This window comes from Dipodomys merriami, unplaced genomic scaffold, assembly GCF_024711535.1.
Source record: "Dipodomys merriami isolate MVZ:Mamm:240054 unplaced genomic scaffold, mDipMer1.0.p SCAF_38, whole genome shotgun sequence".
In the NCBI taxonomy this organism is placed as follows: domain Eukaryota; kingdom Metazoa; phylum Chordata; class Mammalia; order Rodentia; family Heteromyidae; genus Dipodomys; species Dipodomys merriami.
In genome coordinates, this window is record NW_027205381.1 from 1,947,223 (window position 1) to 1,961,258 (window position 14,036).

Here is a 14,036-nt window from a genome sequence, read left to right on the forward strand (position 1 = left end):
TTGCAAAGCTTTCCACGGGAAATTCCCTCTTTCTAGTGCGCCTGTCTTCCAACTCCTTTATAGTGTCCTTTTCGCAGCATCCGTGCACCCCCAGGCTTAAATTTCTGCATCTCTAATCCTCCTTTGGATTAGGGGTGGGGATGGAAGGCAGTAGGGAGGAATGAAGAGCGGAAATGAGAGAGAGAGAGAGAGAGAGAGAGAGAGAGAGAGAGAGAGAGAGAGAGAGAGAGAGAGAGAGAGAGAGAGAGAGAGAGAGAGAGAGAGAGAGGACAGACAGACAGACATCCTTTCCCTTTTCCCTCCCAGGTAGCCAAAGCACACGGTGGAAGCCAGCCTGAGCAAAGGCACCAGAGCCCGGTGAAGACCCGCCCAGGCGGCTCTTATAGGAGAGCGCGGGGCGGGCCTGGCCGGGGGCGGTGCCGCGCAGCCCGGCTCGCCTATAAGGAGCTGTCCGCCACCCGGGTGCTGATTCCAGAGCTCGCGCCCGACAAGGTGGATCAGGCTATCCACTGAGCGATTGGGTTTGGATTTGCACCTTTAAGGAAGTGGGGGACAAAGAGGAAGAGGCGGGCGAGGAAGGCGAGAACCGCCAGCAGCAGTTGCAGGGACTGTCGACAGAGCCGCAGCGTTGGAGAAGCCCCCCTGGCCACGGTTTCCGTAGAGCGTCTGGGCGCGGGATGGAGTGAAAAAGAGTGTATCTCCCCAAAGAGGGGTGGGAGGGGGTCCAGCGGCGAGGAGAGGAGAGACAGACAGACTGAGAGACAGAGAAGCCACGACTGGCGCCTGCGAATTTGGGATTCAATTGAGAGGGGCCATTCACTCGGGGGAAATGGATTCTACAGCACGGCTGACCAGCGTTTTGACTTTGCTGTTCTCTGGCTTGTGGCAATTAGGATTAACAGCGACCAACTGTGAGTACCAAAAGCTGGAGGCGGGCAGGCGAGGTGGGAGGTGACTACATGTAGAAAGAAAATCATCTGTCCAGGTGTACTTAATTGCGTGAGCTCTGGGCAGAGGGAACAAGGAAAAGAAATGCTGATCCGTTCGGTTCCATCACTCCATCCCAAAAGTTAGCAGAGCTCCCAGAAACCACCCCTGCTGATGTTCCTGCCTTTCTCCAGGAACTGCAAACTTCCCTTAGCTTTCTACTAGCTCGGGGTTCTAGCGCTGCTAAACCACAATCAGGGCTTTCCGGTGAAGGGCCCCTGTTCGAATAGAGTGCACCAGGAGCTCAGCTTCCATGGATAGAAATGCTCCCAGCTGAGGGACTTGCTGAGAGCGGCTCGTTTCTGACTGTGGCTGCCTACCACATCTGGCTTTAGCACAGTTGGGGTATCTTGCAGCCAATAGAATTGGGAGTTTAGGCCTAAGAATTATGGCCCAATGTTTTTAACCACAAGATAAACAGCTGCCCCTATTACAGGGAGAAGAGCTTTAATACACTCCACCCCAAATCTTTGTGGCAACCAACCCTGTAATGGGGATGCACTAAGTGCACCCTAGGTTGTCCGGGCTCTAAAACCTTAGTAAATGCAGAACATTTAATTTAATAAGCAGGAAGGCTGGACACCCGGAGATCTACCACCTGCATGGTGTATTTAAAGAACCCACTTCGTCAAACTTGAATAAATCGCTAGAACTATTAGGTTCAAGCTCAATTGCTCAGCTGCCTCTCTAAGCACAGGAAGGGAAGTTTGTTTTTCTTTTCCAGCTCCGGGAACTCTAAATGAGAAAGAATGCAATTAAGCCATCTGTGTTGTTTCCAAAGATGGTTTATCAAGGTTTCTCAAGTTTCTGGGCTTACTCCTCCATCCTCTATTCCTGTCGTGAGCCTTGCAAATATTATCCACATTGGAACAGTTTTATTTCTTTTCTTGTTTGTTAATTTGCTTTATCATTGTTAGAAAAAGGTGAAGATATTTCTATTTCACTCCTCAGGATCCCTTCTGCCTCACACCTTCCATCCAAGAGAACATAAAGTGTTCCCTCCCCCCACACCAAGGGCAATCCTTCCAAGGGAAGAAAGTACCTAACAAAGGTTAGGCTTTAAAAATTGTCCAAAGTAGAACCACAGTTTCTATCTGTGATCAGAAGTTTTGGAGCTACACAGTCTGTACTACTAACTACAATAATAATGCGAAATAAAAATGTTTGTAAAGTTTTTCTCTTAAAGTAGGGCTAAAGAAGCCAGCCTACCAGGAACTAAATTAGTTAGGAAATTACTTCAGGGAGTATATAGGAGCAAGTGAGAAGCTCATATTTCTTTTCTTCTTTCTGCTTCCTCTTTTCTCTTTATGCTCTTCCCTTTCCACTTTCTTCTCTTCTTCCTTCTCCTTCTCTTCTTCAATTATTTGTGAAATTGTTCCTGTGATGCTTTAGAAAAAGGTCTAAGTGATTTAGAAAGAGGAAGTTTTGACAGTAGCTAGTTTTTCTCTACCTCCGGCAACACTAGAGGTCAGTATTGTCCTGATGATCTAGAGGTATGACTATATGAACTACATTTTCCCCTTAGCACACTTATCTGTCTGGAAGGAGTGAATACTTTGAAGGTCCACAAAGGTGGGGGTGAGGAAGAGCGGAAATAACACATATTTCATAGGAGTATGGTTTGGACTTCCTCAAGCAGCACCTTTTCTTATGAGTCAGGGGAAAATGTAGAATGGCATTTTTTGTAAATTAATTAAATTATGGTTAATATGTTTTAATAATGCTCATAAAACCTAAATGGCATGGATTTAAGACTCATGCTTATCACTGCTGAGGCAGTTACAAAGCTAATTCTGAACATTTAAAATGAAACTTCGTGATAATGAGCTTTAGTATTTCATCACTGACAGTTTAATTCCCCCATTTCCAATCAACATTTCAATTGAATGCACGCTGCTTGCTAAATATTTTGTAGTTGATTTTCTTAAGGACAAATGATAGATGTTGATTATACTCTGTAAAATGTATTAACTCAGTGAACAATAGAAGAGCAGCAGAGAAAGACTTAAGAACCTACTGCATGGAGGTAACACTTCCAACAAAAAAGAGCCTGATCATTCTATATTCCCTGCACACGTCTGTTGTGTATGCTCTTTATTCACTCTATGTAGAGCTTGTGTTTGCTACCAGGCACAAGCTGCTGCCATTATGTGCACGTTTTGAGAAACAGAAATTTCCTTTAAAATGGTCTTTTTAAAGTTGAAGAAATTATTTTTTGAAGATTATTCTTCCTCTATTTGAAATAATGTTATTCGTGATGGTAGATTTAAAAATGGAACATATATTAAGTTGTTCCATACTATGTAATTATGCCTGTGAACTTATTTGATGTAAAAATAACTTGCTTGTTTTTATTCTTTTCCTCATAATTTGTTGTTATTGCTGTATTGTGTGTGTATGTATGTTTACACACACATGCATGCATGTATGTATATTTGTTTAGTATCTCAAAATCTGATCAAAATTTGGGCATTCAACTCCAAGGAAAAATGAATGTTTATCCAGTTACAGGTGTTATATGTGCTTAATTAAACACAATTAAAATAAAGCCAAGTTAGGAGGGCCAGCTACAATATAGATATTATGAATCTAAGCTGAGAATATAATTACCTATGAGTAATAAAATCTCTGGAAATTCCCCCATTCCAGCTATTCCGGATATTAAATAGCTCCAGCATTTCCATTGGGTTTACCTTAAGGGGATTAGTTAATTTCAAATATAGATATTAACAGCCCAGTTTTAAATGAAAAACCATTTCGCATGTAATATCAACTCCTTTGACACAGGAAGGAGTGGTAGAACTTGATAGTTTCTTAAAGTGAAACTGAGAATTAGAAAAACTAAGAAACTCTTGTCCTATTTAGGGCACAGCCAAGAGGTCAGATGTCCATTATGGTTATCCAACTTTCACCAATTGAGATATGTGACTACTCCAAAGTGAAAGGCTAAATGTCTTATTAAACAGATTCTTCTGATATGAGGTGTGATGAAAGAGAAGTTGCATTCAGAAGATAGGAGACGAGCATAGCACACACACACAGTGCTACTACTCACTGTATCTTTATAAAGGAATATATTATGTGATTATCAGTAGCTTTAAGTTTTATCCAAATGACTTGGAGGATCTCTAATCACCTTATCTTAGTCTGTTGCTTCATGTTAGGATCAAAGTGATAGAACTTCAAGAGAAGAACACAAAATTCTTCATTTTACTTTTGACATCTCAGGTAGGAATTTTATCTCAGATATATGGTAATCACACTTGCAAGTATCTACAAAGATAGGTGTAGACTATATCTTGAACTGTCAGAAGCCAATTTATAAACCCAATCAATAAATACTATTTTGAATAAACAAAGAAAAACTGTTTTTGTTTAGTGAGAAAATGATTGTGATACACTTAAGTGTCATCTATAGTTAGCAGAAGTGACTGAAGCACTTTAATGCTTATTTGGAAGAGTCCTTAGGATTGTCTTGTTGAATTGGCTCATATTTGACTTTTGAGGGGTCACATGAACTCTCTTTCCATTATCTTTTTTATTAATGTTTACTTTTATTGTAAAGATACTGTACAGAGGAGTTACAATTACATGAGTAAGGTGATGATCACATTTCCTATGGAGCATTGTTCCCCCTCCTTCGTTTTCCCCTACATCCCTTCCCTCCCCATTTTTCCATTATGTTACATAAACTCCATCTCACATCAGGTCAGCAGTTCTACAAAATGTAAATTAAAGCTGGGATTAGTAATTTTGCAACAATATTTCAACTTTACAATATTAGATACTATCTGAATCACCTCACCTTGTATTTATTTATTCTTGTTCTAATGAATGAGTGTCCTTTAAATTGCAGATTTTTCCTGCTCTTTTGATTAATTTGATGTGCTTTTTATTGGCTCCCCTTTTTCTTGAGTGGTTTGAATTTCCTTTCAATAGCTCTGTGATATCACTTGAAATGTCTTTAAACCCTTTATATGGTGATCCAAAGTTTTTTCTTTTATAAGTGAGAAATCTTCTTTTATAACTGAGATAATCTTTGCTTTTATAAGTGAGATATAAGTGAGATATTGTCTGTATATGCAATGAAAATTGTCATCACAAGATAAGACAGTGAAGAATGATGTCTAGATGCTTGGAAGAACAGAAAAAAATAGCAATTTACTTAATATAACTTTATTAAAAAGTTGTAGTATACTCATTTGAAGCCAATTACCAACATATTTTTACTTATAAATAAAGTTCTCTGTTTCATCAAAATCTGCTACTTCCTGCCTGATGACATTGTGAAGATAACCTGCTTAGCCTAATGATTTTCATAGTAAATGAAGGAATTTGATCAAATTATAACTAATATACAATACAATTCTGATTTATTTTATATTTAATGCTATTGCATAGTGACTATTTTATTTGTATATTTCTGGGATGGTTATACTCCAACATTGTAAAGCAACTGTAACTGAATTATGGCATAATGTAATTTTAATTCCTACCAACAACTATACTCTTATAGCTCTCATTTTATGCACACAATTTTACATGACATGTACAAACAGATCCGGTTTATAGATGACTAACTTCTATGTTATAGATGCCAATAATTTCTCTAATACCATAAAGCTAAATAGTGTAAAACTGATCTAAGATTGTATCTGTTTTTAAATGTTAAACTCTTTGCAAGATATGAATTTTATTATGATACATTTGGTTAGGCACTACCTATAAACATCTGTGGAAAGATGCCTGGTCTCTAAGACCAGGTTCTGGAACTTTATCCATGGCAAAGGGTATAAAATAGAAGTTTACATTGGATCCAATTGCTGGGTCATACTTAACAAACAGAAAGGTAGAAAATAAAAACCACTTCAAATTGGCATATAAACATAATACAAGTTGGTAAATGTTATAACAATATCCAAAGTTAAGAGATTTCATACCTGTATAAGTGCATGCCAATTTATTTTTCTTGCATATTATTTGATTAAATCCTTGATTAGAAAGGATAAAAACCTCAAGGATTACTTGTGAATACCCCTCCCATGTTTATTAAACAAATGGCAGTGCATTCGAACAATTAAAATCATATCCTGTAATTTAATAGATGACAGGTCACAGCATACAAAGTAGACATCAGTTATACGATCCAATATAATGCTGGGCCTATCTAATACCCTAATCTTGAATCGATCACCCTTCCCATATGGCTTTAGGCAACTCCAGCATATTCCACAGAAAATCTAGGCAGAATCATATCTCCTAAATTTCTTTGCATAGCGTTCTTAGTTTTTAATCTAACATCTTTACCTATTTGTAACCTTCCTTCGTGTTCTGACAGCTATACACATATAAACACACATGTGTACACATACACACATCTATAAACATACCAATATTTTCCACAATGGATCATTTGCCCCTATATATGACATTCCCATTGGATTTCTTATAATTATTCTCTCCTAAGCTACAATGAAAAGCTTCTTGTTGATTATATTTTGTTTGAATTCCTAAATCCAACACTAAATACATTGGGCAAGTAAATGAGTGAGAGAATAAATGAATGATTCCCATGAAAGAGTTTTCATTCATAAACAACAATTCCTGTAGGGTCCTTGTTTCTAGAAACTTACTTTTAAAATGTGTTTGTTTGGTATTTAGTTTTTTATAACTAGTAACTATTTCTTAACATTCTTTTGAAAAGTCTGAGAAGATTTTAGTTGATAAATGAAACAGCAAATGTTCAAATTACTTTATAATGAATATAGGCTGTAGAATTGGACCCTGTATGTATATGAGAATTCTTGTACCCATAATTTCATTGTGGAGATAGATAATCCTAGTTACATGTCACATGGCTGTTTGTTCATGAAAGAGAAAATCTTTCCATCTATCTTACCTTAGTACTGAATTAGGGCTAATGTTATTAATTTGCTTTATGCAGTTTTAATGAGTGATTGCTATACAATCTGAAATATACATGCTTGTATTACTATAAATTTTTTCATAGCGCAGGATTTAATATAAAAGGAAAAAAAAATAGATTCTGTTCAATGGAATTTCAGTTCAGGATTACTGGAAAAATCTTTGTTTAAATTGCAAACCTACAACATTATTACTAGATATAATGATTATGATATATGCCATGTTCTTAAGCTATGATCAGAATTTAAGTGTTAATAGCCTTTATGTATTATCACTTAAAAATTTAGAGGCAGCTGGGTGCCCATGGCTCACACCTGTAATCCTAGCTACTCAGGAAGCTGAGCTCTGAGGATCATGGTTCAAAGCCAGGCCGGGCAGGAAAGATCTGTGAGACTCTTATCTTCAATAAACCACTAGAAAGCTGGAAGTGGCACTGTGACTCAAGTGGTAGAATGCTCGCCTTGAGCTAAAGAGCTGAGGAACAGCACCCAGGTCCAGAATTCAAGCCCCACGACCAAAAAAAAAAAAAATTTAGAGGCAATTAACCACAACTACTAAATTTTTTCTCTTCATTCTCCTTTCTCATTCTTTGCTTCCATTTTTCTTTCATCTCTCCCTCCCTTCTTACTTCCTTCTGTCTCTCCTTTTTTCCCCTTTCTCTCCTTCCCTGCTTTCTTTCTTTCTTTCTTTCTTTCTTTCTTTCTTTCTTTCTTTCTTTCTTTCTTTCTTTCTTTCTTTCTTTCTTTTTTAATGGATACTATATCCTAATTCTCACACATGTTAAGCTCAACCCCCTGGGCTATTATCCATAGACCAAATTGCATAGATAGATAGATAGATAGATAGATAGATAGATAGATAGATAGATAGATAGATAGATAGATAGAGATAGATAGATAGATAGATAGATAGATAGATAGATAGATAGATAGATAGATAGATAATTGCATTATTGGGGATTGAACCCAGGACCTTGCACATGTGAGGCAAGCCTTCTGTTAATTGAGCTCTGGTTTTGTTTCTCAAGCTTAAGTTTTTCTATGAAGTTGGGGAGATAAATCCAAACAAAAATATGTAGTCATGACCGCTAGGAATTCTGAACAGTTGGTAGCCAGAGAAATTCACTTATGATAATGTTAAAGTAACAAATGTTATGATAAAGGTAAGCACAGGTGCAATGTAAGGCACAAAATGAGCAACTTAAGCCGGCTGCAGCCAGGGAAAATAAAATTTAAAAAGTTTGATCAGGCTCAGACTTCATTAGCAAGAAGAAGAGCAAGGGTTATTTAGAGGCATATGGGTAGAATTAAAAACCAAAGGAATGGTTAAGCATGGGAAAATTTTGTTTTTACTTTTAAAGAAATTTATTGAACAATTTTATACTTGTAACTATCATAATAGAATGCATCAGAAAAAAAATCACTTAATGAGACACAGACTGATATAGCCCAAGATTGGTGGAGGAAAAATAGCTAAGAGATGATCATAGTAACTCAACTGATAGTTTAAAGTCAAAAAGGGAGTTTCTGACTCCAGTTTTTACAGATACTAGGTGAAAATAATGGCCAAGTTAATTCATGACATAGGGATGTATGAGCTAGTAAACTTACATCAGTACAGATTTGTGGTTAAAATGTATTCTGTAGCTGCTTCCATTGTTTTTGACAAATGAGAGCAATAGATGCTAGGAAAGGTGCTCTGTTGTCTGAAATGAAGTTTCTCTCTGGGAATATCAAACAACCATATTCTCAGTGCAGTGTATTTCATATTTGCATGACATTGTATAGCACATGCTGCCTGTATCCATCATTGTGATGTATCTTCTAGTCTGTAAATTATGCTGGTTTTGTCAGCTAAGTGGGAACTAGTCATTAAGGAATGTGTAATTAAACCTCAGCCTCCTGGTTCTCATTCCTCCTCTGAGGAGGGAGGGTGGAGGGAAAGAGGATGTAAGCTCAGCATCATGGCCACTATTAGGGGCTTCTCAGTGGAAAGAGAAAACACGAGAATCTGGGTGTGCCATGTTGATATGCTATCATTAGTAGTTGATTTGCAAGCATAAATTCCACATCTCCACATTTCTAATTGTTTGTGTGCATATTCTTGGGGGTTGATTAATGCCATCTGTTCCTTAGATCAGCTGAACTGACTGAGCTTTAAAGGATGACAGCAGTAATGTTGAAGATAGAAAGTGAGGGAAATTGCCAAAACACTCCTTGTGATGGAAATTATTTTTAACTATCCACCTTTGGAAACACAAATATCCTTCTGAAGACCGTCCAAGGGAATAGAAATTTTCCCAGTAGACAGATGTATCATAAATGTTAGGCTAGGTCACTGCCTATCTGTCTTTTCCTTCCTCTTTCACTTTTCTCTGTTATGCTGTCCTGTGGTCCTGTACTTTCTATATTAACCTTGGCTTGTCCCTGAGCTCATTACTGGGTTACACATTCAGGAGAGGGGAGTAAAATGCCACTTTAACTTCAGTACCGCTCTGCTGAACTATGTAGGTACAGTCACCAAATGTGAACCATCTCAACAAGGCCAATTTCAGCACATGCCTGACAGCGATCTGCCACCTACAGGGCATTTGGGGAAGCCCACCCGGTTCCAAGGCCTCCTCCCATCTGTCCCTACACAATGCCTCTGCCAATTCCACTAATCCCCTGAATAGCTAATTAAGCGGGAGGGATTTTTCCAATTCATAGAAATAAGCCTTAAGACAAAGAGCCCTGTTGGGAGAGAGCCTATAGGAATGCTAATCTGCACAGAACAACACTTGACTGTCCAGAAGCAAAGTTTATCAAAAGAGACAGTACTGGATATTTGGAGAAAGAGAGAGTCATGTTCTGAGTCATGGAAAGGCTGAGAATAAGCATGATTGGGATGTCTGAGGTAAGTAGTGCCAGTGTCCTGCTCAGTTCCCAGCCTGACCACTCTTCACCCTCATATTACAAGGCTAAAATTATAACACATAAGCAAAAGGGAATGGATAATGATGGAAAGGGTGTAAGTCAAACTGTTCTTGGTAGATTTCTCACTCTGATTTCCTTCCTACAGATGATAACTAACATAGACTTTGCAGAATCAGTGTGAGTACTTTATAAAATAAACATGATGTGAACACTCGATAGTTACACCTATTATTATTATAATTATTATTATACACCTATTAGTATTATAATTACCAATGAATCTCCCTCAGTATAATATCACAATAAAATATGATAAAGAATAAGGCAAGGACAATGATACCTCCATTTACATGCTAACTGGAATAGCATGCTTCGTCTTCATTTGGGTAATCAGATGCTGAAGGCCAAGGCAATTGTAAACTTGCTGTCATTGCAACTCCTTTGGCAAATGGACTGTGGGCAGAGGCTGCCTCTGTCTGACGGAGAAATGAGAGAATTCCCCACTGGATCCCTGGGCTCTGTCACAGTACCTGCCCCTGATACTGAGCCTCGGTCAATGAACTCTCTTGCTGAGAAATTCACAAAGGGAATCCCAGAAGAGAGTAGGAAAAATAACTTCATCTAGAAAATTACAGAAAAACAGAAAACTGAGCAGCAAAATGGGAGAAAGATGTTTGAATGGATATTAAAGAGATCAATAAGCCTGCACAAGGTTGTATGTGGTATGTTCTACACTCCCTACAAACATGATTTTCAATAGATTGAAAGAGATGGAATTAGAATGGGAAGGATCCAGGAGAGCTTCCAGTTGACCTACAGTGTAACTTGGAAGACTGTTTCAGGGGAATAAGTAGTGGAGGTATTGCTGATGTTGACTTTGAGCTGAAAATCATGTGTGGAAGCTTAATTAAAAATTAATATAAAGGCTTATTACAATTGTAAATGCCAAATTCATTCAGATGTTGAGTCTAGAGATGTCCGTTACCAAGCATTTCTCTGTAAATACATGAAGCCTTTGGTTCAGGGGAAATTGTTGATGGGAAGAGCTAGGATCACTGTCTACATAGTCCCAAAAGAGCAGCAGAGGTAATTCACTCACTCCTTTATTTCTGTTCAATATTGGAACCGCCTCTTGTCCTTTCTTAAATCTTTCCCCATTTTTCTCGGCTTCCTATCTTCAGGGCCCATTCCCTACACTCCAGTCACCTTCTTTCTCATTTTCTATTTCCTCTATCCTCTTCTCTTTGAGTTTTTCAGCTCTTTTCTCTTCTATCCCCCCCAAGTCTCCCCTCATTTTCCTTCCTTCACTTTACCTATTCCAATGAACTTTTACTATGCTAAGCAATATATTTTTTATGCTTTATAGCCTAAGCTAATGCTTTTTACAATTTTCCACTGAACTTTCTGCTCACTGGAAAAAGGAACACACAGGAGCCCAAGAAATTTAGGTAGCATGGCTGCATGTAACCCCCAAGTCATGTAATTTCTCGAACTAAACACTTAGGCAAATTTGCATCAGTTCTCATTATACCCATTCTATGCATGCCCATGTTATGATAAAAATACTTCCTCACATCTCTATTAAAATTGATGCATCAATTTTATTAATAGCCCATAGCAAATAGCCATATACACCCAGAGGTAGAGGTTTACTGTTAGGCTTTCTATGATTTATACTTTCCAAATTTTCTATATCAAAAAGAATTGGTCAAGGTCTCTTCCTCTTGCTACCCCCATCTCATCTCAGAATAACAGGTTGCTTCATTTCCCATTCTCAACTGCTACTAATCTGTAAGCTGCAGATTATGATTAACCAATAACAGGAAGTAAGAAGGATTTAATTTACAGAAGGGAAGTTAATCCTCAAGCCTGCTTAGTGAACAGAAGTGGAGACTTCTAGGGGGACTGTAGGAGAATACAAAGCTCCAGCCATTTTCCTGTTACAGTCACCAGCAAACCTGCTGTTACACTCACTTGTCTCATACCTGTGACATGAAGAGCTCCGTAAAGTCCCAGCTGCAGTCAACCAGGACAGAATCTTTCTGAATGGATACAGACAGAAATCACCAAGTTATGAAAGCAAAAAATAATACCTCTCAGTGTACAATAAGAATCTTCTGACCTAATCAAAGAAATAAAACAACGGATTAAAACACCCAGTTCCAAAGGTGGTAGTTGATGAGATTACCTTCTATTCCTTACTACTACAGTTGTGCAGAGTTTTATTTTCTTATTCTGGAGCAAAGGTGTACTGGTTTGAGTGGTTAGAAAAATGACCCAAGACCAAGATCAAGCAGCCAGTAAGTGGTTACAATAGGTTTTTAATCAATCTACTTGTCCTGGTTCTCAAAGACTATCTATCTGTCTATCTATCTATGTGTAGATAGACAGACAGTGTAAATGCTGAGATCTGAGGATCATAATTCAAAGCCAGCCAGGGCAGAAAAGTTCATGAACCCCTTATCTTAAATTAACCAGCAAAAATCCAGAAGTGGAGCTGTGGCTTAAATGGTAGAGTGCTAGCCTTTAACAGGGGGACTGTCCAGGACTTGAGTTCAAGCTCCAGGACTAGCACACATAAAAGAACACCCAGTGAACAAACTATGGGTTAATGCAGTATCCTGTAGTGAGGAGGGTCTTTAATGGACACAAGGCAGATGTGTCACAGTGAGAATGGATCATAGAGTCTACTATATATATATATATATATATATATATATATACAATATATATATATATATATATACAATATATATACACACATACATATATGTATATATAATGTGTATGCATATGTGTTTCTGTGTGTATATATGTGTTCCTTGAACACAAAGCCTCATATTCTCACTTGTTTTTTCATTAAAGGCTTGTATTCTACCATTTGAGACATGTCTCGCTTTTGGCTGTTTGTTTGCTGTTTCACTGGAGAAAGAAGTCTCACAGACTTTTCTGAGGGGAGCTTTGAACCTTGATCCTTAGCTTTCTGCCTCCTGTGCAGCTAGAGCTATAGGTATGAGGTGTAAGTGCCAAAGATCATATGTATTTTTACTCTGCTGTGCTGTGAAACTAACACTGATGTTGAGCTATTCTTAGACTCAAGGGGATGCTCATCCCTGCAAATCAGCTCTCTCTGATCTAGGGAGGGGAAAGCCTTCTGTAGAGATCACAGATTATGCCTCCTTGAGCAAATTCTTTCATTCTAATCATGGAAACAGTCCCTTTCCCATATCTTGAAATCATCATGGTTTCTATAGGAATATTATTGATAAAAGTTGATCATATCACTCATTAAAACTTTTTTTTTTTTGGTCCGGTTGTGGGGCCTGAACTCTGGGCCTGAGCACTGTCCCTCAGCTCTTCAGCTCAAGGCTAGAGCTCTACCACTTGAGCCACAGCGCCACTTCCGGTTTTTTTCTTTTTGCTTATGTGGTGCTGAGGAATCGAACCCAGGGCCTCAGGCATACAAGGCAAGTGCTCTACCACTGAGCCAACTTCCCAGCCTGTCATTAAAATTTTTTATCAACTATTTGTAACCAGGCTACAATCCATTGGTAGTATCCTTAGTAGACTTTATGATCCATTCTCTCTGTGATGCTCCTGTTTTGTGTCCATTAAAGACCCTCCTCACTACAGGACACTGCATTAACCCATAGTTTGTTCACTGGATATTGTTTTATGTGTGCTTGTCCTGGAGCAAGTCCTGGACACTGTCCCTGAGATTTTTGCTCAAGGTTAGCACTCTACCATATGAGCCACAGATCCACTTCTGGATTTTTGCTGGTTAATTGGAGATAAGGAGATCATGAACTTTTCTTCCCTGGCTAGCTTCGAACTGTGATCCTCAGATCTCAGTATCCTGAGTAGCTATGATTGTAGGTGTGAGTCACAGGTGTCTTGCAGGCATGTTCTGATTTTGAGGGTTTTTTTTTTAATTCTGCACTCTTATGTTCATTGAAGCATGAATCACAATAGACACATCATTGAATAAACTAAGTCCCCATTAGCAGGTGTATAAAGTGTGGGTGATATAGTTATTCATTAGCCTTAAAAAGAAAGGAAAACTGTCATTTGTGTCAACTTAGATAAACCTAGACACTAAGCAAAATAAAGTGCGAACAGAAAGACAAATCCAGCAAAACTTCAGTTTATGTAGAACCTATGTCAAGCTCTCAAGCAGAATATGGAATGAGTAAAAGTTAGTCAAAAAGT

The 14,036-nt window shown here is 38.2% G+C and overlaps 1 protein-coding gene across 1 annotated transcript in view; it reads left to right on the forward strand.

The window, feature by feature from the left end:
* Positions 1-497: 497 nt before the first annotated feature.
* Positions 498-14,036, forward strand: part of Cntnap5 (contactin associated protein family member 5) — a 948,142-nt gene continuing 934,603 nt past the window's right edge. Inside the window, exon 1 of the mRNA XM_069989436.1 lies at positions 498-911. Coding sequence (XP_069845537.1) covers positions 830-911 — 82 coding nt within the window. The 5' untranslated portion in view covers positions 498-829. The remainder of the gene's footprint in view (positions 912-14,036) is intronic.